The sequence below is a fragment of the Phyllosticta capitalensis genome (genome assembly GCF_038381095.1).
Source record: "Phyllosticta capitalensis strain CBS 128856 chromosome Unknown BKA78scaffold_14, whole genome shotgun sequence".
Lineage (NCBI taxonomy): Eukaryota > Fungi > Ascomycota > Dothideomycetes > Botryosphaeriales > Phyllostictaceae > Phyllosticta > Phyllosticta capitalensis.
In genome coordinates this window covers 493,767-520,944 of record NW_027117452.1, presented here as the reverse complement: position 1 = coordinate 520,944, position 27,178 = coordinate 493,767, and the positions used below count along the sequence as shown (strand labels likewise).

The window sequence follows — 27,178 nt, the reverse complement described above, 5'->3', positions numbered from 1 at the left end:
GAAACGCTTCGCACAACTTTGACCGACTGCCCCTCTTCGAGTCAGACTTGTGAACCGGAATGGACGTCAATAGTCTCCACGATCATTACCAGAACGACAACTATCTCTGATACACTAGAATATCCAAAGCCGACGACCTCACCAACGCCATCCTACTTGCCGCCTGCGAGCTTATCAAGACCTTCTTACGCCCCTCCTCCTGAGCCGAGCACGTCCACGAGGACTCATGTGTCTACAAAGACAGCCACGTTCTTTGTATCCAAATGCCGCACCTCGACGCCAGGTCCACCGCCGTACGCGGATCCAACTTCGACGACGAGACTGACCACAACGACGCGGATTTTTACCTCCACCATCATTTCAGACACGACAGCTACCATATTATTACCAGAAACCACTACTCGCACCATCCACTCGACAATAACGAAAATTGAGGGCTCCAATATTACGTCAACGGTCTTGTCTCCCGTCACCAAGACAAAGACCGTGGAATCAACCACCACGCGAACCATCGACTTGAATACAACGGCAACACACGTTTCCCTGGTGACGAAGACGCAGGATCTGGAATCAACGACCACACTTTATGATCAAGTGACGAAGACGCAGACGCGAGAATCTACTACGACGAAGACCTTGGGGTTGAACAAAACCGCAACAGTCTTCTCTCCAGTGACCACAACCGAGACACTTCAATCGACAATTACGCATGTCATTGGCTTGAATCAAACCAAGACTGTATTTTCTCCTGCCACGACGACGAAGACGCTCGAATCTACCACAACCCAAACTCTCGAGTCAAATGCGACGGCCACAGTATTTTCTCCAGTGACGAAGACGCAGACAATCGAGTCAACGACTACGCGGACAGTCGACTTGAATCGAACTGCAACGTACACATCCTTGGACTTCGTTACTCAAACGACCCACTTGACATCCTTGGCCACGGCGACAGAAATATTGAGTGCCAACACAACAGAAACGCGCACCGCCTCGAATACTCTGACGACTACAATTGATTCGAATACGACGCAGACTTTGACCACCTTTCAAACCGTAACAGAGACAGATTATCGGACATCAACGGTCGACTTGAACATTACAGAAATTTCAACGAGTCTGCGAACTTTGACGGAGACAGCCGAATTCAATACCACTGAGACGCTCACTTCTTTCCAAACTTTCACCGCTACAGCCGTGGTCAACTTGACCGAAACACTGACATCTTCGCATGTTCTGACGACGGCCGTCGACATGAACACAACCATCACACTTACGTCTTTTCAAACGCTCACGACGACAGCTGAACAAAACACAACGGAAACGCAGGTGTCTTTGCATACACAGACAACGACAGTCGATTTGAACACCACAGCAACTGCTTCGTCCTTGTCTACATACACAGATACCGTGGGCTTGAACAGCACAATCTTTGTCACTTCAGTCTCTACAATTACGCAAACAGCCGCCAGCACCACGTCGATTACACTTCTTCCCCCCTCTGCGCCGACTGGATCTCTTGAACCGACTTCATCGACAAAAAAGTCAACCACAACTGGACCGACGAGTAGTACCTCACCCTCTTCCACGCCCCCTCCGTCTTGTGTAGCCACAGGGCAGTGTACGATAGCTGCAGCGACCATGAATCTTATTGTATGGCCTGATCAGGCCAACAAATCCCGAGAATCCGTTACCGGGCAATATACCTCGGTCTTGGAAGGAATGACCCTGTGAGTATTCAACTCTACGAAGTACTCAATGCGGACTAACAAGTCATCAGGACATACCCAAGCATTTATTTGAGTCTCCAATCACTGTCAGCATATGAAAGTTGCGGCTCTACAACAAGGGCCGTCGACCCTGTATGCATCCTTTCTTGTCAATGCTCTATTAATCGTATCTAATGGTTTTAGGCGACTACCGTTCCAACCTTCTTTCCCTTCGACCCATCTGATATCAGCACGATAACTTGGAGTTCTTCGGCCGAGACATTCACGAGCATCGTCGGCACTGAGACGATAGTTTCGTTCACAGCGACCTGGGTAACGGTTACCAGCGCCTTCGACTTTACGCAGGTTGCCGGGTGCAGTCAAGGCACTTACGGATATTCGTTCCCTCCAATATCAGTGGCAAGCACAACTTCGGGCCTACTGGTCACCGCTGACTGGTCGGGGCCAAGTTCGATTCCTTTGGACTCTTGTTCGCCGATTTATGCCATACCGACAAAGATTACAAATTTCGTGCCCGCGTGGTCGACATGCACTGTAGACGCTCCTAATGGATGGTTCGATCCGACAATGTCGTGGGGTCAACTTGATCACAGAGGCTTGACTGCTCCTTACCCTACCTCTACCTCTGCAAAGAAGACGCCAGGAACAGCGGTATCACAGGTCGACACCGGGATTACCACAAAAACAACGACGACTTCGTCTGGATCTACATCATCGTCTACAACATCGCAGGTTACACCAACTTCCTCCGGCTCAACCCCATCACGGACGTCAGCCTCTACCTCTCAAACTTCAGGGACATTCAGCTCCAGAACATCTACGAGCGAAATCTATTCAACTATCACCAGTCCATATCCTTCGACTGGTACCACTTCAAGCAGTTCAAGTACGTCAAAAAAAGGCCCGACATCCGCAAGGCCGACCAGCTCGTCTTCTTCCAGCACATCGTCCTCCACTTCCAGCACCAAAAGCTCGACATCTCACTCGACAGCTTCCACTTCCTCATCCTCATCCAAAATTTCTTCTGCCTCGCCAAGCTCCTCATCTACCACTCCATCTTTTTCATCTTCAAGTTCTCGCCCCACATTGTCATCGTCATCGTCATCCCTTTCTCATTCTGCATCTACTCCGGCGTCTCGCTCTTCCTCGTCTTTTGTCAGTCCATCAGTCACATCGTCCATTAGCTCCACATCCTCGTCAGCTTTGCAGACTTCCCAATCTCTAACCCCTTCTTCTTCAGTTCCCAATTCTTCGTCTTCAACTCCGAGCACCTCTTCATCGCCGGTATCATCAAGCACCTTGACACCAACCTCCTCTTTTGCCACATCTACAAGCTCTTTTGTGTCTTCATCGACCCCAGCATCTTTTCAGTCAACATCTTCATCATCGCTGTACAGCTCAACGCTCTCTGCAACATCTCATCCCTCCACATCCGACCCCTCAACAGCAGAATCAAACAACCCATCTGTTTCTGTCGCATCCGCATCCACATCACTGACCACCATATCATCAGCCGCGCCCTCCAAATACACTCCCGGCAGTGAAGCTCATCGAATCACTGCATCCCCGCATCTGCATTCTACCCCCTTTTCCAGCGCCATTGCATGGGCATTCGTTTGCATTGGTCTCTTGCAGTACATTCTGTGGTGATGCGTAGGTAGAATATGCGGGACATATTTCATCTTTCGGGAAGCATTCGCCTTGTTTGATTGTGTTGCTGCTGTTTTGCATGTGTCTTTGGAAGGTATCATCAGCTGGGACAGCACGGAAAATGTCACGTAGGGACGCAGTTGCCTTGTTCATACAATCAAACATGAATTTGTTAAAATACACCTCCGGGTCCTGATGGGCCGCATGTTCGGCTCATCGCGCCGTCTATGTCTCGCCAACGACGCCCACGCCCAAAGCCCCTCAGCCGACAACCCATCCTTGAACCCTTTGCCCCATGATCCACGAGATTCTACTGTGGAGCCGCCTGCCTCCTTGACGCCTCTTCATCACCCCGCAAACCCCACCATGCCGTCGTCCAGGCCAAGAAGCTGTGCGATTCCCATCATGATGTATGTTGTTTGTCCCCGGAATTCGGCCATCGTGTCTTCGCGAACACCTTTGAATCGGTATATTTTGATCGTGCGCCAATGGAGGTGCTCCACTTCGATAGTGAAATCAACGTGTCTTGCGAGCGTGCTGCGAAGGCCCTCGGCGCCGAGGGCACCCTTGAGGTACTCCTCACATCCGCCAAGTTCAAGTTGGCGGCTTTCGAGGGTAATCTTGAAGGTGATGTCGAATTTAACAGTGCCATGATGGGCAAGCATGCAAAAGAACGCTCCAATTTCGTTCATGTAGCCCCAGAAGTTCGCCTGCTCATCAGCGTCGCGCCCTGAAAGAGAAGTTAGAGAATGCTCCTCGAAAATTGTAAGAGAGAAATACAGTAAACATTGACCTTCAGCAGAAGGCAGCATGGCGCGGTACTACGGAGGAAGCACTTGCTCGACTTGAGGGCAGGAAAGCGAAAGTCTGCGCAGATAATGGCAAGGTTTACGTTTTGCTGTGGTTGACCCTTGAATGAGGAGACAACCTCCCGCGCCTTTGCTTTCAACCTGCTCACCCAGCTTGTGAATCGGACTGGTGCTGGGGTTGGCAGAAGAGCTGGCTCGTTGCTTCGTCCGCGATGGTAAGTGCAGGCCCGACGGTCGATTGCGCAGGGCGCCCTTGTCTCGATTTCGTCTGGCTGCTTGAGTTGTCTATCCTCATCCATGACTCTGACGCCGTCGGTGAAAATGTCGAAAGTAAAGTTGCGAGAGGACATGGTGGTGGCGTGGATGTGGAGTGGAGTGTCGAGGCGATCGTTAAGTTTTGCGACGGAGTTGGGTTCGAGGCAGGCGCAGCACGCTCCTTGCGCGCCATCCACGCCTCGCACCGTCGTGCCCTCAAGAAATGCTTCACATAGGTGCTGTGGAGACCCTTGCGGACTGCCGTACTTTTCAAAGTATTTAGAATAAATAGGTAGTGCTTTATGATATTGCCCAACCCTGCAAATCTTCCGTCTAAGATTGCCCAGCCAAAGGCCCATCCTATACATAACCCGAGAATCCTAGAAAACCAGCCAACGACAAAAGCTCTGGGCAAGAATGTGTAGCCAGCGCATCGACGGCCGCGGATGCCGCTCTTCCGCCACGATGACGGCGACGGAGAGTTCGGTGGTTGTAGAGTTGCAGGGAGTCGCGTTATCGACTCCTTTCGGCGTTGTGGAGCGTTTGTCCGCGGTCGAGGTAAAATTTGAAGCAGATGTCGACGGCTACCGTGCCATGGACAGCGAGGGTGCCCGCAAAGTCGCAGAGTGCCTGTAGGTATTCCCAAATCTTCGCAGTCTCGTTGTCGCACCCTATAAAGACCAATTAGCTCAGGTCGTTGCGGGGAAGAAAATGGGGACGGACAGTAAATGTTGGCTTCAAGTTGCAGACAGCATGGGCCAATATCTCTGCCCAAACGCTCGGGGAACTTGATTGCCGGGTAGCGAAAGTCGTTCAGGATGACGGTCAAGTCCAAGTTTTGTTCGCTCTTCTTGTTGTGCTGCAGAGGGTCGTCGTCGGTTACTTCCACGACGTTGGTGACGGCTTCCTGGAACCAGTTAGGCTGCGCCGCTCAATCATTTGACTGGATTATCTTGAGAACTGTTTACCTTGAAGGGGCCCTTTAACGCGTTCTCAAAGAACTTGCAATCTCTTGCTACAACGACCTTGTGGACGTTCCACTCGTGGCCGCTTTTGTCGCGGACTTTCAGGTCTGAGTGGAGTCCGGTTTGCAGAAACCTAAGCTTTGTCAGTAAAACTTTCGTCATTTTGGACCCAAATTACTTGTAAAAGCTGGCAGCGGAGCCTCGGGATGCTGCTCCCCACGGTAGAGCTGACAAACTTGACTGTCGGGGCCACATGGAGATCGCGCTCTGACTTGTTCAGTAGGATTGAGCTCTCCGGCTGCGTCGCGAACTCGAACGCCGTCGCTGAAGATTTCGATTTTGAAATGCTTGGGTATCATGTTGCCGGCTGGAGTAGATGTGTGGGTGTGGGGAAACGTCCAATTGAAGACGGAGTCGCGACGGAGTTGTGTTGGAGGCTGGTGCAGCACGTTTCTCGCATGCCTTCCACGCTGCGCCAACGCGTCCAGTCGCAGCTCTTTTCGGCTATTAGCTTAGTCAAACCACGTTTGTCTGCAAATGCTTTTCTAAACAATGGCTTGGTAGTGCACGCATCTTTGATGTACCAATCGCAGACTCCCCAAAAGTGAATGAAATACTTGAAACAACTTCCAGCTAGCAGCAACCATGAGATTCTGTCCCCCACCCCATCCTCCGCGCGTACTTCAAGTTTAAACAACAGCGAAGGCGTTAATCTCGACGCGAGCGTTGCGGCCTTCGAAGTTGTCCAGTCCGGTCTCGCCCTGTCCTTTGAACTCAACTTAACACAGCTTGGTGTTTATTTCATTACGAAAGGCTTGAAAAAAAAGGCACTTCTGGTGTGTTTTATAGCCGAATTGAGCCAGTGTGCTCGCAGTCAGACACACATTTTCCCTTTGTGCGAAACCGACAGCAAAACTCAAGTTGGGTTTTGTAGCTACTGCCAGGACGCTCCTGCCTGCTTGATCGGCGCACCACGCGCTTGCTTGCCCACCTTAACTTCATCACAATTTGATTCCCTTTGCTTGCACATCACATCCAACCGGCCGCCCGTGGCCTACTTAAGCAGCCTCGCTCCTCTTCTTTTTCAGCACGTCCGGCTCTCATCTCCATCTCCGCAAACACTGCACCGCATCAATCAGTTGCCTTCAACTGGTACGTTTTTCCTGTTGCTACGAACCAGGCGCCGCTTCGGCAGCATGGCCACCGCAGAGAAGCCCAAAACCGGCTTCTCCAGACATCTCATCTCTCTGACATCCGAGAAGCCCCAATTGAACGCGCCAACAACGTCAAGAAGAACTTCAACGACTTCAGATACACTCGCCCCGTGGCCAACTACAGCCCCATGCCACGTTTCCCAAACCATGCGCCGTACGATCTCCCCAAGCCTGCCGGACACCCTGCTCCCGAATTTACAAACCCCGCTCCCTCGCAGAGTGGTCTCGCCCCACTCCGGTCCAGGGTCATGGTCGGGAAAGCCGCCCCGGCCACTTTGAACGTGCAAAGACCCTCGTTAAGGACTACTTCAAGGGCGCTGCGACCCCAGTCCAGCCAGTTCGTTATATCCATCCCTCATTCCGGTCAATGCTAACCTCGCTCCTCTCGTGTAGACCCTCGCTCCACCTCAGCGCCGCCTTCGCCGCGTCACGTACAAGGGCCTCGATTCCTTTCCAGCTCCCCCGGCATGGGATGAAAGCCTGTACGATGGCGTGCTGGGACAGAAAGCACCTCGTCGACCACATGCACCTTTTGGAGGAACCGAAACTCAACAGAAGGGCGATTAATGCTTGCTCTATCCTAGAGGACCTTTTGCGAGATGATTTACATGATTCAAGAGCTGAGAATCTTGACCAGCAACACTTTGAAGCATTCGCTTGATTTTGAGCTGTGCAGGAAGATTGCCGAAGATGTCAGGCAGTCAGTTGCATATGACATCGCTGCAATCTTTGTGGCTCGTGAAGCGCACTTTTGGCGAAAAATCCATCGAGACAGGAGCCATTGGCGGTGAACAATGTTGGCAGAACTTAGCATGACCGTGAGTTGAACTCTTGAACATAAAGGCGGCACATCGGACTCTTGCTCATTGTTCATTTACAGGAAGATTGACCACGAACCAAGCCTTCGGACAACGAAGACCACGCGCAACTTCTACCTTCGCCCGCATCAACGCATTGTCTTCCAACTTCAAGCCACCCATCATCTTCCGCGATGGCTTCTTGTTTTCTCGAGGGAGCAAAGACTGTCTCATGGAAGCGCTTCGGGCGGACGAAAGTCTTCGGCAAGATGGATATGGTGCGGTACAAACTGAGCCACGGGTACTGAAAAGTCCACCACAGGTACCGCAATTTCGACCGCGCGTGCCACAAAGAGGAAGAAACAGGCTGCGGCATCTGCATCTACGCCGGCGACCTTCCCCAAGCCTTCCACTAGTAGTGTACACCAGTCCTAGCCGGCAGCGCATGCACACGCCCCATCCATAGTCCCAATCAATGGGCACCAGCTCTTCCAGCGGCAATCAGTTTAACTCCTCGCCAGCGTCCGCAGCCGTTATTTACGCCCATCAATCAACCAGGAAATCGCCAGGCTCCAACCCAGACGTCGAATCCTTCCGGCAACACCAATATCCCGACGCTGCCATCGTCGGCGGCAACTCACACGAATCAGAAACCTAATCACAAGCCTGAAAAAGGCCTTTGATTGTACGCGGGGCCAGTGTAGCGAAGGACAGGGGATCTGCTACGAGTGCACCAAGGCATAGAATTGGGAGCGCCTGGAATACACGAGTCTGCTACTTAGGTTTTGATATAATCTTTTGCATAGCCAATGTGTTCCTATCGCTATAGACTTTGAGGTGTCACTCGTGGTTGTTGGTACGGTCAAAAAAAGACTTGACTGGCTTAAGCGCTCTTTGCTATTCGCAGCTCGAAATTCAAAAGTGACGACGTCATAAGGAGATTTGATATTCGAAAGCGCGAGGCTTCCCTGTGGCTTGGGGCTGGGACACCGCCACTGCCGGCTGCCAGGCACGTGGCTTGGTGGGCCGTATGGACGTGTCGCTGAGCCGGCGGCGCGCAATCACAACAGTGCTCGACCACCTCTTCGCGCTCAACGACCACCACCTCATCACCCAGTCAGGCGCTTGGTCAATCATCGAAGTCCCCTCTGCACCTCAGCTCGGTCAATTCGAGTGCACCTCCTTATCATCCTAGTTCAAATCTCTCCTTTTACCTCAATATTCAACTCACGACACCCTCAGCGCCTGGGGCTCTTCCCGATCATCTCTCTCAGATTGGAACATCACAACATTGCCACTGCTTTACCGTTCCACTCGCCGGATTCTTGCTCATGCAACTCGCCTGCATCTCCCCATCCCGACGTTGGACAACCTCTCTTCTACAGCTTGTTTCGGGCCAGCTTGGTCAATTCGAGTGCACGCTCTCATAAGCCTGGCTCGAATCTCGCCCTTCCCTGAACCCTCACCCTACGAGACTTTTTCCAGCTATTTCTCTCAATTGGAACGCCACGACATCACGGACGGGCTCACATCATATTATCCGGATTCTCCCTCTTTCCAATTCTGGATCCCCATCAGGACGTTGAGCAACCTCTTCTTTACAGCTCATCTCTCAGCGCTTGTTCCTAACTCAACAACCGTTTCATCGTCTGCACGCGCAGTAGCAATATGTCTTCCTCTCTCATCCCTCGAGGCTTCTCCATTCAAGCCATTCTGTCCTTCATTTCCTCGGCCATCCGACCACAAGCCGATCCTTCGCCCAGTATGTCGTCGGGAACGTCAAGCACGGAGAAGTCTCTTCGGAAGACCTTTCTTGGATTTGAGGATATCTGGCATCTCGTGATGGAAAATCTGTCGTACCATGATCTTCTCTCCGCATCAGAGGCACTCCCCATCGTCAACAGACTTTTGGACCAACATAAGGCCCGGCGCCAGCAGGTCTTTCTCGAGCCTGCTGGCCCAGTGGTCGCTTCCCTAAGCTTCCACCCGGACCTTATCCTCAACGACGAGGTAGGCCGCCGCTTCCACCGAGTAACAGTCTTCGCGTCGCCTGCTGTTATCAACCTCATGCAAGAAGAGGTGGAGAGAATCAACATCCAGATCGATAATGATATGGAGTGGTTGGACAACATCGACCCCGATGACAAGGAGGACCACTCCTGGGACATCCAGCTGTCGGGACGGTCCCAACAGCTACTGCGAGAGACTCAATTATTCAGCTATCAGGCACGGATCGATCCAAGCTGTGTGAAGCCCGAGCTGGAGAATCAAAAGTCTCAGGAGCTTCAGCTCCACCCTGAGATCTTCAAAACTGCCATTGCGAAGGATGGCCAGTACCGGGAGCTTCAATTTGATCGAGACGGATTCACTCTTCTGAACGGCAAAATTGAAGATCTCGAAGGCCTGTACCTGTATTGGCAAAAATCTCTACTCACCCAGCCACCAACATCCTCCGTCGAAATCCGCTACCAGATTTCTCACGTCACTTTCGTTGGCGCAGTCAGTGGGAGGAAGTATGCCCTCATCAGGCGTAGCTACCACAAAGCGCACGTCATCAACTGCGAGGGAGTACGCCTCAGAGATTTGCAGTCTTTACTTCTGGGGGCACTCAAGGAGGAATCACGCTCCTTCAGGGTCGCTATGCTGCTGGATCAGATCCAAGTCACGGTCACCAATCTCATCTTGACCGGAACTCCAACGACCGCTCTCAGAGAAGCTATGCGAGAGGACTGAGTGGGTAGTACACCTATCAGACTCAAAGATGTCTCCGCAATTTCGCAATACACTCCCAACACGATAATACCTGTCGGTCACGCTCGTCATTGGTTGGCTTGTGTGCTTGTATCATTTTGAAGCATCCACAAGCTGTTCTCCCTCACTCTTTGAACCCCTCTTTGACGCTGATGTAACGGGTTTGCCCATTGGATTCCGTCGCCGCCGATTGGACTCCAGGAACAAAAGGTGCTCGCGAACATCGACAGCCACTACTTGTAACATCCGACCCGAATTCCCTCCAGCTACAAACAACGGAACATTCGAGGATGAAACTGCCTCTCCTGCGGCGATCGGCGATAGGAGCCTTCTTCTTTTCTGTATGTCAACACTTTGGATCTGTTTGAGTACGAGGTCACGCCTTGAGGGAAGAAATTGACTATCGGAGGTTCTAATGCATGGGTCATTGGTTGAGCACGTCGTTGCCATTGGATCTCCCGAAATCAGAATGGTGGGAGCTCCGGTCACGCTTCTTCAACAGTCAGTATATAATTAGCCGATCGAGAGCGATTGTAAAAAGATTCTCCACAGCCGTCCAAAATAGTGTCGCATGTCCAAAGTAGCTACTAAGTGCCAAAACATTTACAAGACGCAGACTATTTGATTGGCTCGACACGATGTCAGAGGATGAGCGCAAGAAGCGAGTCGGCTCGCCTTCCAATAGTCAGATCGAAGACAATGAGTTGACATTCAGACTTTAGCCCTTTTCAATCCATCTGAGAGCTCTTACGCAGATATAGGTTCTTCAGCGTCCAGAATTCTTCCAGGGAAATCTCGCTAAAACTGAGCTTCAGACGAGCTTGGACTATCCCAAAGTTCCTAAGGGCGGAGGAGGATGTTTGGTGCGGAAGGACAGCCCACCTCCCCCTTTCTACTACTTGTTCCTCTTCCACCTCCGAACGAAGACGCAACTGATTACGATATCGCTGCTATTTTCGAGGCCAGGATAGCACCACCAATCCCTAGACGACTCCCTGAGTCTCCTACAAGAGGCAAGCTCCACTTTATCTTCTCATCCATACCCCTCCCGCAAAGTATGCTCTAGATACGACCAGCAAGCCACTTCATAAGACGTTCCTCGATTTCCAGGATGTATGGCGCGGGATTCTGGACCATCTATCACACAACGAACTTCTTAAAGCCCAGAAGGTCTTGCCGATTGTCGACCGACTGTTGGGCGAGTATAAGTTCCAACGTCGACAGCTCTTCCTTGAGCCTGTGGGTCCACCTGTAACCTTCTTCAACGTTCACCCAGACGCCATTCTTGACGACTCTGTCGGTCGTCTCTTTGGCTATATCCTCATGGCAAATGTGGACAAGGTGAGGGAAAATGAGGATCAGCTTTCAATTCTGAACGCTGTTGCACGGCATGCGTCCGCGCTCGCGACCTTTGATCCTGAGAATGGAGAGTACAAGACGTAGGAGAATGTGCTTCCTCACTCTCTACAAGCTCTCCTGCGCACGGCACAGCTCTACAGCTTCCAGGCCAGGCTCTACGGAGACTTCATCAAGCAGGAACCCGAGAATCTAAGCACCAAAGATCTCGAGATGCACCCGGAGATTTTTACAACTCTGGAGGCCCCGAGTCACTCTAGTCAGGAGACCATGCTCAAAACCACCTTCACGAGGCTCAATGGGTCCAAAACCACACTGCAAGAGTTGCCACTATTTTGGAAAAGCACGCTTCTCACACAGCCCCCCACGACGGACGTTTCCATTAAGTATTCAATCACGCGGACCATCTTTGTCATTCGCCGATCTATTCTCCCCCTTTCCTTTAGCATCATCACCAGTGGCGCCACCCACATCCACAATCCGGACGGCATTCACGTCAACAACCTACGGACTGCGCTGCTGCATTATCTTGAGAGCGAGGGTCGTTATTCACTCCTCGAGACATCCACAATCACCCTTAACGACATTTATTGCAGTACGTACCGCTAGAGGACAAAGGCGACGACGATGCTAAAGCCGTCCCAGACAAATCCCACAAGGACCGCGGCAGCGTCGAGCCGGACCAGTTCGAAGGTCCCGTGCTAGGACCGGGAGAGTGGGAAAGGCGCAAGAAGGACGGATCCATCTCGATTATGCTCACACTTGAGGTTGGCAGGCGGTCGGCCGAACCCGAAGACGATGATCGGAAGGCCAAGCAAGAGGCCGAGGACGACTGGATAGTCCAAAAAGCAGAGGCCGACAAACGTCACAAGGAGCACGTTGCCCGCGTTCAGGAGCGCTTACTTATCCCACCTACTTAGAATGGATTCCGCTCCCAATGGTTGCGCTTTTGGACAAGATTGGTGAGTGCGCCTATCTGGCTTCAAAACGTCTACGCGATTGGATTGACCACACTTACAAGTCAACACAGATTGCTCATTCGCGAAAATCAAATCATCAATCAGTCTTGTACTATGAATATGATGGCGCGCGCAAGAAGGAGAATGACGGGTAAAAGGCGACACAGTCAGTTCCTATCACGTTGCTCGCCTGTCATGTCCGCCTTCGGCCGGCTCTCAAGTTGTTATCCTGTATCAAAACACCTCAGGCTCGTTCTTCCACATCAGTCGACTCGATCCAAATCATCTGCGTTGTCCCTTTGCCTACAGAACTCCCACGCCATCTTCAGGGCCATCCAAATATGCTACCGCCCAGTCCCATCTCATCTAACATTTTCACGAGTGAGCTTTCTCTTCTCATGCGGCGCGGCAATTGAATGCTCCTTCCGCATCACTTTTGTAGGCCCAAATGTGTGCTTACAACCACTGACGTGCGTTGCTTATCAGGACTAGTCCTGCTTCCTCGCACCTGTAACGAGCAGGACATCTGAAGATGGAAGAACGATGTCAGCTTTGCTGGACTTGTTTGGACTGTGCCGGCAGCACTTGGTCAGAACCTACTTACCATACTGTTGTACATTAATCGGGGAAAATTATGGATGTCGGCTTGCTACAATGTAGACAAAACAATGCAAAATCTTGGGGGCGGGCTTGTCTTAGAGGAACAAAGAGTGGCTGCAAATTCCTCGAAGAGTCGAAATGCGCATTGTCCGTTTGCTTTTAAAGCAGGAGACGAAAATCGGGCAAAATGATGGCCTTTCGGCGATGAAGTCTCACTGTCTAGCAGCCAGTCAACGATGTTGGAATCGATTTCCAAATCATTGGAACCTTCCTTCTACTTAACCATGCCAACCGCAACCTTTTTCGCAGTCAATATTTTTGGGGCAATGATGGAGCCGGTGTTTGGGAAAAGGCTCATTAGAAGATTTATGTAGCGTGATTTCAAGAGGTTGCACACTCAACTTGATCATTTCATCACTAAAAGAAGAAACCCCGGGACAAGAGTCTTAGAGGTCAAGACCGAGCTCGGCCTGGGAAATGTCCACCTAGGAAGCGTTGCCGAACGAGAAAGAAGGGGCGCTGCAAAGAACTGCAGCGAGAAGGACTGAGAGTACATGGAGTTAAAGTGCTAAAACGACCAAACACTTGCAGGGCACAGTACCAGGCTGTCAGGCGATTTCCTTCATCGTCCGACCTGACTTCTTGCTTTCGCTTTCTGGTGCCTGGCCTTGCCATGCACTACCAGCCACCTTTCACGTGGCTTGGTTGGCTGCAAAGACGTGTCGCTGGCCGGCGGCGCGCAACCACAACAACACCGCGATCACTCCGCTTGCGTTCCACCACCGACAACAATCTCCTCTTTTGGATCCATCCTCCCGTTATCCTCCTTCGTCATTCTCTCACCAGGTCGACTCAAGCTTGCAAAGTCATTCTCCAGCGGCTCCCCTGATCAGATTGACTGAAGCTTGCCCTCGATCCCAAATCCTTTCTCGTCATCAGCTTTGGCTTCCTCGATCATCGTTTCTCAGCTCTCCTCGCCAAACGCCCATCCACTGCTTTACGAAAAGCTCGGCTCCGATTGCCACTGGACTTGACTATCATACTTGCGTTCCATCACAACCCTCTGCAGCTCCGAGTTCACCACACCTACTGGTTTCCGATCCGCTCACAAAACCACCACGGCACCCTCTTCGAACTGCTCTACTGTCTATCTCCGTCAACACACACTCTGCTCTCCAGCTCAGCTTTGGATTGCTGCAGTTGACCGACTTCGTCTTTCAAATTTGCTCGCCTGCACTCTCTACCCCCGTGGTACATCTCGGCGCGCTTAAAGCTTCGTCGGAATATCTCTCCCTGCGAAACCTCAATACCATCGCGCGACCCTGGCTCTCTCCAGTATTCTTTGCCCAGAGTCAACACTGGAATTTGCGACGCTCGGTATTTCCGTTCAATGAGCTGGTTACAGAACGCGCTTTGAAATATTCCATCATCGCTCTCCGCTGAGGTGTTCTCTGCTCTCCAGCTCAGCCTTTGATTGCCGACTTGGTCACTCGGATTTGCTCGCCCGCACAGTCGACCCGCGCACCACAAGCGCTGGAAGCCCCGTCGTGATATCTCTCACAGCGAAGCCTGAATACCATCTTCCGAACATTGCTCTCTCCGGCGACACCTCACTCAACACCGACGTCATGGAGAGAGCGAAAGATTTACACGAGATGCAAACTATAAAGTCTGAGTCCACCCCGACATCTCTCCCGCTCTTGAGCTTTGCTCATCTTCAACGCCTGATCTCTTACCTCATCTCGGTAATGGAAAGATTCGGGATGACATCACCCAACGCTGGACGCGCAACAACACCCAATGATATCCGCAAGAAGTTTCTCGGCTTCGAGGATGTCTGGTATCTCATCGTTGCCGAGCTCGAGTACCATGATATGTTGGCGGCGCAAGCCGCGCTGCCCGTTGTGGATGCCCTCTTAGCCCAGTATCGAGTCCCTCGACGCGCCTTGTTCCTCGAACCCATGGGACCTGCCATCGTGTGGCTTCATGTCCACGCCGACCTTCTCCTCAACGACGAGATCGGTCGCCGCCACTCGCACGTCCTGGTTCTCGCGGTCCCAAGCGTGGTCCGTAAAATTGAGCAAGAAATCCTCCGACTTGGTGCGCAAATTGATAGCGACGAGGATTCCTTGTGATGCGCATCATCAGTGAAAGCTTTCGGGACAACACATCACCACCTACACCAACTTGCTTTTGTCGTCTTCCGAATGCGGCGGGGGCAGGCAGAATTTCTTAGATCCGAGGACGTCTGTCCGCAGATAAAGCTTGTATATAGTGTCTCCTTTTTGATAGCTCTCACAACTCCTCTTGGTGAAAAGTTTGCAGGGTAAAACGGACTTCGATTTCAACTTGTTGCAGTCTTTACGTCTCCTGACATTATCCAAAAGATGGAAGCCAAAGTGATGGCCGCAACTCAGTGGATCAACAACGACGAAGTGAACTCTATTGCCTTCAATCCTGGAGATGATGAGGAACATTCCTGGGACGTCAGTTTTTCTCACCCAACACAAAAGATACTCAGAACCTCCGAAATTTTCAGCGACCAAGCCTTCTTCCACGGGCATCTCACCAAGAGCGAGCTGCACAATGACTGGTCCAGACCATTTGACCTTCATCCAGTCATGTTTGAAGCCGCGCAATCTGCAGAGGGGGCATACCGCATCATCTCCGGCAAGAAGGACTTCAAGCTTCTTGATGAAGTGCACCATCCCCTGCACACTTTGGAGCCCTACTGGCAAAAGTCACTCCTCACCCAGCCTCCTGTTGCCTCAGCGCAAATCAGCCTGGAGATAGTTTACCAAGCTCTTTTCGGCTGCGTAGATGGCAGCAGCTGCCAGAGCTCGCACTGGACGGGTCTTTCGATTTCGTATATTGCTTTGGAGATATTCAAGGGATGATGATGAGAGCGAAGCCGGAATTTGTGTCGCAGAGGCCTTGGCTTGACGCTTGCACACGTCGTCTGCACGTTTTCGCCAGACTTTGTGACATTCGTTTCAACAGGTCACCATCAGCGTCGCTTCAACAGGCTTTGACGCTGGATTAGTCAGTAAGTACTTCATTGCAGCTGACGGTCGCCGCCATGGCGTCTGCTTGCATTCCCACCACGTCTGCTAATTTGAATCCTACAGTTCGTCTTTGTCCTTCAACACTACGGCGGGAGAAGCGCAGTCCTGACGATTTCTCCATGCTTTCAGCGTCATTCTTAAGGCAGACGCCGAAGGTGTTTCAGCAACACAAGAGATCAACAACGATGACTGTGACTACATTGAATGCGATCCACCAGACTTAGAGGACCACACCTGAGACGTCATTCTCTCCAACTCGACGCAGGAGCTCCTGCAAATTTCTGGGCTGTACAGCTACCAGACGTTCTTCCATGGAGACCTTGCAAGACCTGAACTTTCCAATCCTCAATCTACTCAGCTTATACCGCACTCAGAGATATTCACAGCCTCTGTCCAGAGCCGAACCAACATACCGGATTGTGAAGATTAAGGACGAATTCGACCTCCTCGATGAGCTCCACCACAACATACAGAGCCTGTCTCTATACTAGCAGGCCTCACTGCTCACGCAGCCTCCCGTTGCTCAAGTCCTCGCTCAATTTGAAGTTGTTTACCGTGCCGTTGTCGGTGAACACAAGGGCAAAGGATACGTTCTTGTCCATAGGAGCCCAATGACCACATCAGTCCACAATCCCGACGGTGTACGTCTTAGAGACGTGCAGGGCATGTTGATCAGAGCAAAAGAAGATTTTCTTGCGCGGAAGCCGTGGCTGAGAGTTCTCCCTTCCAAGAAGAATGTTCTCGTCCGGCTTTGCAGCCTGCGCCTAGACACGTGTCTGTCCGAAAGGGCTTCTTCGACAGGCAATGGAAGAAGAAACTCGAGTAAGTCATCGCTGCAGAATTTCTAGCGTGCCGGCGACCATATTTGCTGACAGAACTAGGTGACTAATACCCAGTCAAGGAGCTCAGTCGAGTTTCAAAGCGGCAGTCGCACGCCCAGGTCGCTGCAGCACGGCTGCCTCGTGCATGCAGCTGCTGTTGCCCGCGCCCATCAATAACTCGCAATTCGTAGAAATCTCACGGCGGATAAAGATATGGAGCAGGATGTCCATCAGCCTCACCTTGACTTCAGAATTCCCTTTGCGTTCCTCCTCCCTCCGTGAAAACAATCAACACTCAGTCTTTGAGCCGTCTCGTAGGTCTTCTCCATCATCGCCGCGGACCTGGAAGGCCACCTGTAGACAGTACCGCAGCTACTTTCACAACATCAACTTATCGTTACCATTCCAACACCATGCCGTTTCCTCTCAGCCTTAAAAATCAACACAACATCACAATCTTCCTGGTAAAAAGCTCTAAGGGTAGTCGGTACAGCCACCCTGGTCAATCCCGCCCCATGGGAGTACTGACTCGTGCCTAGGTCATCACCATGGCAGACGATACTGTCAAGATTGTTTGGGGCCATGACAAGCCAAAAGCATTGTACAAGGTCCAGAGCCTCCTTGGTTTGTCATACCTTGCCGCAAAGAGCATGTTTGGACTCATGAGAAGCCAGCGGCTCAATATAAGGTGCACAATCTCCTTTGTTTGTCATACCTTGCAGCGAAGCAGATCTACCCCCAAAGCCCACCGCCAAGAACGCGCTGGATTTTTAGGCCACTGTCAAGACGTTCGTCTAGAGCAACAGCAATAATTGTAAGACCTTCTCTACTCCATGACCTAAGACGTTTTCGCCGTATTAAAGAGCCTAGAAGGCCCTCGTATATAGTCCAGCCAGCCCTCGGGATACTCCCAATTGCACCTCCAAACAGCACGACACTGTTTCACCGAATTCGGTCTCCGTCTCACCACCATGTCCACCCGCTTTCTGCACACCATTACGCTCGAGCAAAGTATACAAGGGACGACTCGTTGGGAGAAATGCCTGTAACTTGTCGACTCCCCAGATGTGTTCGGCACATTCGCCTTATGCGCAGCCGCAGGAGACACCAGACTCACATTCTCGAAACACCTGCGGAAGCTGGTCTGGCGGCCGAACAAGCCCGAGAAGCAAGTGGCTCGGCGCTCATTCAAAGAGTTGGAGCAGAAGTACCAGGTTTAATGGTCGTTGAATGCTGGAACCATGACGAGTACGCTGTATATACAAGTATACTGTATACGTATATTGCGCCGAGCTTAGAGCGTACTGGTTCGCAGCTACCGAGTTTGACAGCGGCGTGCGTGGTGGCCTTCAACATCTGGTATGTACTTGGAGAAACGTTCAAGGAACCAGGACCTAACTCGCACTGTAGAGGCCTGCCGCACGACTGGACAACCATCAACGGTGAAAAGTTCAAAGACGACATGCACATTATCCTTGGAGTCAAAAACCAAGAGCAGAAGGTAGCTGGAAAGCACCAAACTCTTCATTTGTATACGAGCAGCAAAAATGTCCCATATACAGTCGTGGGAATAAAGCCCAGCAACGACATTGATAAGGACACCGACTTGAATACCAACAATAATCCTTGTTAGAATGGCATCAAGTACACCACTACCATGCGCCGCCATGAGATTGACACGCTCCTTTAAGAGCACGAGCGCGACGTCAACGCCGACGGACTTTGAGGTTAGTATTGGAATATCTTTTTCATCAGAGCACATGCTGACTACGACCACCAGCATCGAGGGTGTAGGGATGATCACTCCTTGTTCGGTGAGAAGAAGGACGCTGCAATCTCCAAGCACCTGAAAAAGCTTGTTTGGCTCCCAGGGAAGCCAGAGAGGGAAGTGCCCAGGCGCTTCTTGGAGGAACTCGCATTCAAATACCAGGGCTCTTATGAGGTAAGCTGAAGTCTACATGCACACGAATCCTCCCTTTTCTGGCATACGCACCGCCGAATCTTGCTGTCGCTCCGCACCCGCGCACCGTTCTCCGACACGCCCTTCTCGCCTCGACCTCTTCATCTGACTTGCGCGCCGGCAGATCTTGAAGGTACCATGCTTCCACACGCCATACTCGCGTTCCCTCTTCTTTCGAATTGCCCGTCACCGACTTTCTGCTGCTCCCCGCTCGCCCCGACGAAGCGAAGCCCCAGACGGTAAGCCATTGAACCTTCAAAACCCTTTTCCTGCTAACGCCTCGAAGGCCATGACGGACCAGACACAGGATGTAAACGGATTCTTCCATTTTTCCAAGGCGATCTCAGTAAATTGTCGACATCGCGAAGGCACAGCAAAGGCTTCAAACTCCGCACCCTCGATCCTGTCTCAATACACCCGTCCTTCAACTCAACGAGTACCCTATCCATCAACGTTACCTTCCCACCAAAACGATTGCGAGCTACGCACAGCCCGATAGCAGAACCCATGGAAGAGTCAAGGCCAGGCTGCTAGAGCAGAGTAGACAACGCAAAGGAAGAAAAGGGGCGATGGGAACAATCGCATCACAGACATCCTCCCCGACCCCATCATCAAGACGCTGTGTCCACTTCACCCATGTTCATCTACGGGCTCCCATCATCAACTTTAATCGCTCCGCATCCTCCACGACGACGGCTCCGAAGGACACACCGCCACGCCCAACCAAGACTTTGAGGGCTTCTTCGAACCTCCGATCTGGAGCTCAACTGAGGCCGTTGGCATCATCGTCCAAAGCAACCAGCCCACGTACACCTTCTGCTACGAGCAAACCGCACGCCTCGCCAAAGATTTGGATCGCCTGGTCGTGTCGGGTGACATTTACCAGCCCGTAGTCTGCGATGCCTTACCGCTAAGTAGCGTGACGCGGCTCAGGCACGCCTGGTAAAGGTCAACTACCAGGCGAAGAACGGAGCGGTAGTTAGGGTGATTGTCCATCCCCTGGGCATCCCCATCCAGATACGGCGATTGTCTGGTCTGTGGCTGTGGGCACTTGGGTGACAAACTGACGGATGCAAGACTCCCTTGTCGCCCATGTTAAGAAGCTTGCTCCCCAGTTCTCTGGCGCGTTCGAAATCAGGCGCAAACCAATAGAATTCGGGGTTTTTGCAGGGGCGGTGGCTCTCCGTTTCGACACGATCATGCGAGCATTCGCCAACCAGATGAAGCACTGCGGGCATGAAATCCTTGTCTCTTCAGAGACGCCCAACGCATGTCGTTCCTGCGGTGCGACTGGCCACGACTTCCTTACTTGCACCGCACACATCGATAAGAGCTTGGGAGAGGAAGAATTTGCGAGCAGGACAGAGGTTGAGGAGGACATGCGCACAAGTTAAAATGGAGAGGGGTCAGCTGACCGATCACTGGGAGGATATGTCTTATGGTTCTAGGATGGGAAGGGTGGAAAAGGCGATAGAAGCGTTGGTCAGGAGTTGAGAGGATGCACTACACTTCCCTAGGAGGCTTTCCTGCTCACGGGGTTTGTTGGACTCTAGGATTAGATGTCAATTGGCAACCAGTCTTCCCCCTTAATAAACAAGCCGCATAGTTGTGATGTGAGGTCATGAGACCGCTTGTCCTGAACATTAAAAGAGGAGGGCGACGCATTTGAGCGCTGGTAGTCAGCCAATTCAATCATCTTTGCAATGAAGTGGTTTTGAGACGTTGTGAGCTAAGTGACGTTTGCGCCTATCTGTGACGGAGGCAGACTTAGGGAAGACTGCATGCGCGCGTGGGATTGGTCTGGTCCTCGTCGTCCAATCGCTACGTGTCCAAATTTTGTCGTCGCCATTCAATACATAGGCAGAAGCCTACCTGCCATGGGATCAAAACTTCCCGCCTACGAGTTCGCCGGCTCGGAAGTCGGTGAGGCTCGCAAAAGGACGATTGGGGTTTCGCTCACACGACGATGCGTTGGCTGTATCAAACGTGAAGGGCTCCACCCCAAATGAGCATTCTGCCCGACGGTCAGGGGTAAGTGCGAGAAAAGTTCTACGGTACTGTACCAAGGGGTATCGAGGCACCATCTATCTAACGGAGAAGGAGAAGAAGAAACCCAAACACCGCCCAACAGCCCCATCCTCGCGAGCGCCAGAGCCAGCAAGCTCGCCGTCTCTATTTTCGTTTCTCCCTCCGTTTTGCTTCCAGCCAAGACGCCAGACCCGATGCAATGCGCCATGTGTGCTTAATTCAACTCGTCGTACTGCGACCACTCGCCACCCCTCCGCAAGTGCTCAAACGCCTTGACGACGCGTCCAACATTGACATCCCCCAGCGCCCCCTCCCTCACCGCCCACACCAACCACGCGCCCTCCTCCCACCTCCTCTCCGCCGCCAGCTTCGCGCGCGTATCATACCAGCCCTCGCGCACCGTCTTGCTCAAGCCGGCCCCCGGGTACGCAACTAGACCAATCGCGCCGGCCGCCGTCTTGCTCACGCCGCTCACGATGCCCCGACCTGCCCCCTTGACCGCGCCCCACGACCCTTCCGCTTTGGCCCCCCGGTACGGCTGCACGACGAAGTCGGCAAGCCCGGATGTCATGCCGTACGCGAAGGTTTTGGCGCCCGCCACGGCGCCGCTGCGCCAGTCGGTGATGGGGGCGTGGGTGGCGGGGCCGTCGATGAAGGCGGCGAAGCCGTTTTTCTTGTCGGGCGTGCCTATATCTTTACTGTTGCCGGCCGCAGAGGAGGAGGACGAGGACGACGGCAGCGCGGGAGTGTGGCCCACGTAGCCGGGGATGGCGAGCAGCCCGTCCGCCATGGCCGACGGCATGTCGACCAGCGTGCCCTTGAAGAAGTGGCCGTGGAACTTGCCCAGGCTCTTGAGCGACGCCTTGGCCATGGCGAGCGACTTGTTGGGGCGTTTGGGTTTGGCCGTCTCGGTCGAGCGGACGCTGGCCCTGTCCCACGATGACGACGGCGGGGCGAGGCTCGGGACATGGTGATTGTTGTGAGAGGAGGTTTTGGGACGCGAGTTGTCGTCTACCTCGCCGAGACGGGTAATGTCCGAATGTGACGTGTCGATGGAGCTGCGCAGGCTGGAGACGGAGGTGAGTTGGCGCGAGATTTGCGAGCCGTGCGAGGCGCGGGAGGGGGAGAAGTAGGGGTCGTTCTTTTCATTCGACACGGCGGCGTCGTACTCTGGCGGCTTGGAGCGCTGGGAGAGTCGAGATGTAGAAGTGCCGGCACGAGAAACGCTCGGGCGATCGAGACCCTCCATATTCCTCAACTGACGCACGTCGAAAGAAGACAACGACGACGCTGGCGACGTCGGTCGCGTCGACCTACCCCCTGTCTTTGACGACTGCACGTCGTCGTAGCTCGTCCGCTTGATCCGCCGGTACTCCTTTGCCGGGTTGATGAAGATGCCGGCCGTGTCCTCGACCAAGTCGGTCATGGTGCCCAACATGGCCGAGTGCGTGCCCGTCACGGGATCCCACCTCTTGTTCTCAATGACAATCTGGTGGGGAGAGTACGAGCGAAAGTGCTTGCGGGGGAGGTCGAGGCGCGAGGCGATCAGACCGGCGGCCAGTTTGCTGAGGCGCATGGGCTTTTTGCCTTTTTTGTAGATCCAAAAGGCGGGACGGTCGGGGAGGAGGTCGCACTGGGCGCGTTCAAGGGGGAGATTAGCGTGGAAAGAGTCGACTGCGTTCTTGACGCCATTCTCTGCGCGCATCTTTACGGCGATGCCGTGGGCGGCGGTGGCGGCTTCAGGGGTCAGGCAAAAGGCAATGGCTTCGGCGAGGTTCTGCGAGTCGAGATGACGGTGAGGGATTGGACGGGGGCCAGCTCCTGCAGCGGCGACCATGTCACCCCAGAACGGTTGGCTGCAAAGTTAGCTTTGGCCAGTCTGTGGGTCGTGGAAACTCACTCTCCAAAGAATGGGACAATGGTGGTCGGCTTTCCATTCAGGAGACCACATGCAGTCGTCCCAGCGCCTCCGTGATGCACCACGGCACTTACATGCTGAAAAAGCCACTCGTGCGGACAGTCTCCCAGCCAAAAGACGTTTGGCTGGTTTGCACCTCCCAGCTTGCTCCATCCACGAGAAATAATGGCACGCACGCCGGCCACTTGCACGGCCTCTAGAAGCAGCGCCGTCATGCGCTCCGGGTCGTCAATCACAATGCTGCCAAAGCCAATGTAAACAGGCGGCGGCCCGGCCCTGAGAAAATCGTCAAGCTCCGGCTCGGGCGTGTAGGACGGCGGCTCGCGAAAGAAGAATCCACACACATCTAGCCAAGTCAGCGACGCCTTTCCACGCAAACGCAAACGTACCAATATGACTCTGCCAGTCTGCCGGCTTGGGCACCAGCGCGGGCGACCAGCAGTAAGTAAAGGGAATCTGCAGCGTCTTGTTCAGATTGGGGCCCTCGGTGACGGGGACCGGCTCCAAGTCGATCGACACGCGCCACTTGTTGATGACATCGCCCAAGCCCTGCCAAGTCAAGAGCTCGACGATGCTGTAGGAGATGTAGTTTGCAAAGCTCTTATCCGTGTCCTTGCTCTTGATATTTGCCAACGGATGCGGAAAGGCGCGCGTGTTTGTCCACGGCATGGTGAACATGAGATGGACAGGGATGCCGAGGGCCTGCGCGCAGTGCACCGGGGCGAAGCTGGGAGGATTTCCGATAATGGCGTCGGCAGTGAAGGGAATGTTTGTCTTGGGGTCGTGCTCGATGCAGCTCTTCCAGCAGCCGTCGAGCATCTCGGCCACCATGGCGCGTTTGCGGCCAATGTCGCCGGCGCGGAGCGACTTCATGCTGGGAATGAGGCCGGGGTTCTTGACCATGTAGGCCATGAGGTCGGCCGGGTCGCCGCCGATGGGGTAGAATTCGAGATTGTGGCTGCGGACAAAATCGTCAAATACATTGTGTGTTGCGATGCGCACGCGGTGGCCATATTTCTGCAGCTCGTTGCCGAGCGCGATGAAGGGCTGGACATCGCCGCGGCTGCCGACGACTTGGATGACAATGTTGAGCTTCATTTTCCATTCTCTTCTTTCAATCTCGCAGTATGGCGGCGGCGGCTCTGAGAAGATGGAGTCGCGGTCGCGGACCAGTCTTGATAGTCGGCGGCCGAGCGCAGAGTCGAGGTCCAGATCAATGCGGCCATCATCTGGAAATGTTAGCATCGCCTTGAAAAGAAATGGGACAACATACCTCTGACGTCTGTATTTTCATCCACAAGACGAGTCGCGACCTCGGGCGTGTATGGCGCCTCTTCCTTTGGCAGTTGATGGTCCCTCTTCTCCGCCATGGTCGGCCACGACAAACAAACGAGCGCAAGGCTGAGGATAAGCAAAAAGCAACGAATGGAAGAGAAGCAAAGGATGAGCGCCAAGTTGGCCACAGAGGCTCTGAAAAGGAACACAAAAGTTCTTGAATGAATGGATGCCTGGGGGCGAAGACAACCTCGTGGGGGCGTTCCTTTAATAGACGCGTCGATCCACGCTGCGCCCGACAAGTACAAACATACGATACACAACGGCAAGATAAAACCGCGTCACGGCGAGCGTCCTCCGCTGACAAAAGGAGCCGTTTGTTGATTCTGCGCTGCAAAAAGCCTCGTCGTGGCGCTCATCAGCGTTTTTTCGCGCCGAAAATTCCTATTTGGGATGCCGACCGTATTCATGATACGAATACGTAAATCATTTGACGCGCCGCGCCACGAGATGGATCGTGCCGACCCGGCTTGGCTGTGCACGCTAGCTGCATTGGGAACGAGGTCGACCATGGGGAATGCGAAAATACATTTGGATGCGAAAATTGCCTTGCTCGATTGCTACTAGTAAACACTTGATTTTTCGTTTTTTCTGTTGTCTCTCCATTACAGTCGATCCTCAGATCTCCCAAGCCATTATGCCGGCCCTTTCCAAATCAATCGCTGATGATACACCGTGGTTGGAGATAGTCAAGCTCTGCTGCTCTCCTTTGGGCAAAGCGAGTCTCGATCAATTCCCCGAATCAGCAAGAATCAGTCCACCGAACGAGCCACTTTTCCGTCTCCCACCATTTCCCTCGCCACGCGCGGCTCATCAGAATCATTCCTTAACCAGTCGTCTGGTGGCAGGAGCAAGCATCGCAGCAGTGCAAGGTGGGAGACTCGAGGTACATGGCTCACGGTTGGCGTGGGAGCTTTCGAGGAAGGAGGGCGTGCGTGTTGGAGCTGAAGATGGTGGAAGCGGTTTGTCAACTGTCAGTGTTGCGTCGCCGGAATCGAGAGAAGAGAAGCTTGCCTGGAGACGTAGATTCGGAGCGCCAAATTGGTCAACAAGGCGTGATCAAGACACGGCTGTAGCAATGGTAGTTGCCGGGAGACTGCAAGTGAAGGAACGGTTTGGATGCGAGAATTGTCCAGTTCGATTGGCTACTAGCTGAAGCTTAGTCTCTTTATCGGAGGTTCGTGTCTCTTATACAACTGCCTTTTTGCTCCCCAGACCATCGCTTGCTGCTCCCGCGTAGTCGACGTTGCGACATTATATGCCGTCCGAATGTCGGATATCTGCCGTCGTCCTTTCTGTCAATACAACCCCCTCAAAAATCCAGTGGAAGGACAAGCCCAGTACCTTGCTCTCGTCCAGCCCGTCATCCGCTTCCCAGTCCAGACGTGCTCTTCTTAAGCCGAGGGAATACTGGTCACTCATCCTCGTCCTCTGCGTCCTCGTCATACGCCTAGTCTCCGTTTTCCTCATCTTCAACTTCCACATCCTCCTCATCCTCCTCATCTTCATCTTCCTCGTCCTCCTCGTCAATCATCCGCGTAACCACATCAACATACTCCCGCCGCTCCTCCTCCGTCACCCCCAGCAAAACCTCCAACCTCCCCCTACTCCTCCTTGGATACTTCCTGCAATAGAAAGGAATCAACGCACTGTCAACATCAATCGAGACCTTGAACTTCGTCTCCGGATGTCCACGCGCAAAACTCCTCGCGACGCCCATGATCTCGGGGCGTTCGACCTTGTCAATCTCACTCATGCCCATCTTCCGAAAGGGCTCGCCGCGCACATAGTTGCGCACCTTGATGTACGTGACAAAGTGCACGTCGAGGCGGTTGGTGAAGGGCGGCGCGGCGATCGTGGCCATGTTCCAGCCGCTGGCGCAGCTGCCGACGCCGCTGCCGTAGTTGGCCTGCGCGAGGTAGAGGATGGTGATGGTGCGCAGCCACTTTTGCTGCTCGAGCGACGTCACGTGGCAGAAGGTGTGGAGGTGGAAGTTGCGGGTGAAGACGAAGTTGTTGTTTTTGAACGGGATGTCTCTGGCTTCCTCGTAGATGGCCTTGCAGGTGAGGAGGAGGTCGAGGCGGAGAGGCTGGACGTCGTATCTGCTGGGGCGGACCCGATTGCGGTGGCGGTGCCAAACTGCCTCTTCGTACCATTCGGGCGGGTCGTCGTCGAAGTCGCTGGTCCATGGCCAGCAGAAGACGGTGAGCCTGCCGTCGGTATGGGCTTTGGGTACAATGTGGTGGTCTCCCAAGACCAGTTCCCATATCGCCAGACGAAGCTCAGCCGGCAGCCGGAGGAGGGGACGTGTCTTGTTTCTGGCAGTACGGTTGGGGATTCTTCCCGCAGTCCTGCAGGTGGTAAGCAGGAGGGGCGTTGCATTCTCCTGGCTCGTAGAACTCGTCTCCTCGTGTGCGTTGTCGACATGCAAGAAGTCGGAGTTGGTGAGTTTCCGGGGCGTTGGGAGACCAAACATCTCTCGCCTCCACATGGCTTGCAAGGACGGCAATGACGGCAAGGACATCTTTATAGACTTGGAAAGTATGAGTATGAGACCTTGAAGTTGTCAGCCGTCTATCAAAAGACGAGATGCAGAAAGCTCACCAGAAAAGGCAGACCTCTGACACTTCTTTGAGTCACCGGTACCTCGAGAAGCCAAAGCAGTCGCTGCGACGGACTATCTTTAGACAGACAGAGATATGTGGGCAAACGCGCGAGTGGCGATCGCCGGGAGTCAGCGAGCGCAAGAGAGCCAAAGAGTCAAAGAAGGTGAGACGTGACGCGCGAGATGATGTAGACGCTCAGTGGGGAGGTAGACGCGTTCAACACTGTCGTATTGACGCGACTGTCTGGTCCAGTATCTGAGATGCAGTCAGGAACACCAACAAAGCGCTCGTGAGCAAGCCGAGCGGATATTCGCATCGCGCAGCTTACCTGAAGGCGATGAAGAAACACTCGACGACTC

The 27,178-nt window shown here is 53.2% G+C and overlaps 11 protein-coding genes across 11 annotated transcripts; 7 read left to right on the top strand and 4 right to left on the bottom strand.

Annotated features, from left to right (window-relative positions):
• Nucleotides 1–1,641: 1,641 nt before the first annotated feature.
• BKA78DRAFT_357950 (uncharacterized protein) lies at nt 1,642–3,274 on the top strand (the record flags this gene model as incomplete). Its single annotated transcript, XM_066892330.1, has 5 exons — nt 1,642–1,730; nt 1,781–1,862; nt 1,914–2,307; nt 2,364–2,885; nt 2,940–3,274. The coding sequence occupies 5 exons, from the start codon at nt 1,642–1,644 to the stop codon at nt 3,272–3,274; spliced, it is 1,422 nt and encodes a 473-aa protein (XP_066738330.1).
• Nucleotides 3,275–3,727: 453 nt separating this feature from the next.
• On the bottom strand, nt 3,728–4,539 carry BKA78DRAFT_300809 (uncharacterized protein; the record flags this gene model as incomplete). Its single annotated transcript, XM_066887296.1, has 2 exons — nt 3,728–4,110; nt 4,161–4,539. 2 exons carry the CDS (start codon nt 4,537–4,539, stop codon nt 3,728–3,730), a joined length of 762 nt encoding a protein of 253 aa, XP_066738329.1.
• A 418-nt stretch (nt 4,540–4,957) lies between these two features.
• Nucleotides 4,958–5,571, bottom strand: BKA78DRAFT_300808 (uncharacterized protein; the record flags this gene model as incomplete). The annotated part of the gene is made up of 3 exons (XM_066887295.1): nt 4,958–5,115; nt 5,168–5,351; nt 5,413–5,571. 3 exons carry the CDS (start codon nt 5,569–5,571, stop codon nt 4,958–4,960), a joined length of 501 nt encoding a protein of 166 aa, XP_066738328.1.
• A 1,034-nt stretch (nt 5,572–6,605) lies between these two features.
• On the top strand, nt 6,606–7,284 carry BKA78DRAFT_300807 (uncharacterized protein; the record flags this gene model as incomplete). The annotated part of the gene is made up of 3 exons (XM_066887294.1): nt 6,606–6,694; nt 6,721–6,960; nt 7,017–7,284. The coding sequence occupies 3 exons, from the start codon at nt 6,606–6,608 to the stop codon at nt 7,282–7,284; spliced, it is 597 nt and encodes a 198-aa protein (XP_066738327.1).
• Nucleotides 7,285–9,088: 1,804 nt separating this feature from the next.
• BKA78DRAFT_300806 (uncharacterized protein) lies at nt 9,089–10,153 on the top strand (the record flags this gene model as incomplete). The annotated part of the gene is made up of 1 exon (XM_066887293.1): nt 9,089–10,153. The coding sequence occupies one exon, from the start codon at nt 9,089–9,091 to the stop codon at nt 10,151–10,153; it is 1,065 nt and encodes a 354-aa protein (XP_066738326.1).
• A 1,341-nt stretch (nt 10,154–11,494) lies between these two features.
• On the top strand, nt 11,495–12,447 carry BKA78DRAFT_357946 (uncharacterized protein; the record flags this gene model as incomplete). Its single annotated transcript, XM_066892329.1, has 3 exons — nt 11,495–11,610; nt 11,671–12,122; nt 12,173–12,447. The coding sequence occupies 3 exons, from the start codon at nt 11,495–11,497 to the stop codon at nt 12,445–12,447; spliced, it is 843 nt and encodes a 280-aa protein (XP_066738325.1).
• A 2,402-nt stretch (nt 12,448–14,849) lies between these two features.
• On the top strand, nt 14,850–15,221 carry BKA78DRAFT_300804 (uncharacterized protein; the record flags this gene model as incomplete). Its single annotated transcript, XM_066887292.1, has 1 exon — nt 14,850–15,221. One exon carries the CDS (start codon nt 14,850–14,852, stop codon nt 15,219–15,221), a length of 372 nt encoding a protein of 123 aa, XP_066738324.1.
• A 252-nt stretch (nt 15,222–15,473) lies between these two features.
• On the top strand, nt 15,474–15,983 carry BKA78DRAFT_300803 (uncharacterized protein; the record flags this gene model as incomplete). Its single annotated transcript, XM_066887291.1, has 1 exon — nt 15,474–15,983. The coding sequence occupies one exon, from the start codon at nt 15,474–15,476 to the stop codon at nt 15,981–15,983; it is 510 nt and encodes a 169-aa protein (XP_066738323.1).
• A 2,656-nt stretch (nt 15,984–18,639) lies between these two features.
• Nucleotides 18,640–19,878, top strand: BKA78DRAFT_357944 (uncharacterized protein; the record flags this gene model as incomplete). The annotated part of the gene is made up of 5 exons (XM_066892328.1): nt 18,640–18,699; nt 18,753–18,914; nt 19,057–19,171; nt 19,219–19,278; nt 19,637–19,878. 5 exons carry the CDS (start codon nt 18,640–18,642, stop codon nt 19,876–19,878), a joined length of 639 nt encoding a protein of 212 aa, XP_066738322.1.
• Nucleotides 19,879–20,918: 1,040 nt separating this feature from the next.
• Nucleotides 20,919–24,248, bottom strand: BKA78DRAFT_384192 (uncharacterized protein; the record flags this gene model as incomplete). The annotated part of the gene is made up of 4 exons (XM_066893097.1): nt 20,919–22,816; nt 22,861–23,224; nt 23,268–24,107; nt 24,152–24,248. The coding sequence occupies 4 exons, from the start codon at nt 24,246–24,248 to the stop codon at nt 21,175–21,177; spliced, it is 2,943 nt and encodes a 980-aa protein (XP_066738321.1). The 3' UTR covers nt 20,919–21,174.
• A 1,415-nt stretch (nt 24,249–25,663) lies between these two features.
• Nucleotides 25,664–26,737, bottom strand: BKA78DRAFT_357942 (uncharacterized protein; the record flags this gene model as incomplete). Its single annotated transcript, XM_066892327.1, has 1 exon — nt 25,664–26,737. The coding sequence occupies one exon, from the start codon at nt 26,735–26,737 to the stop codon at nt 25,664–25,666; it is 1,074 nt and encodes a 357-aa protein (XP_066738320.1).
• Nucleotides 26,738–27,178: the final 441 nt, after the last annotated feature.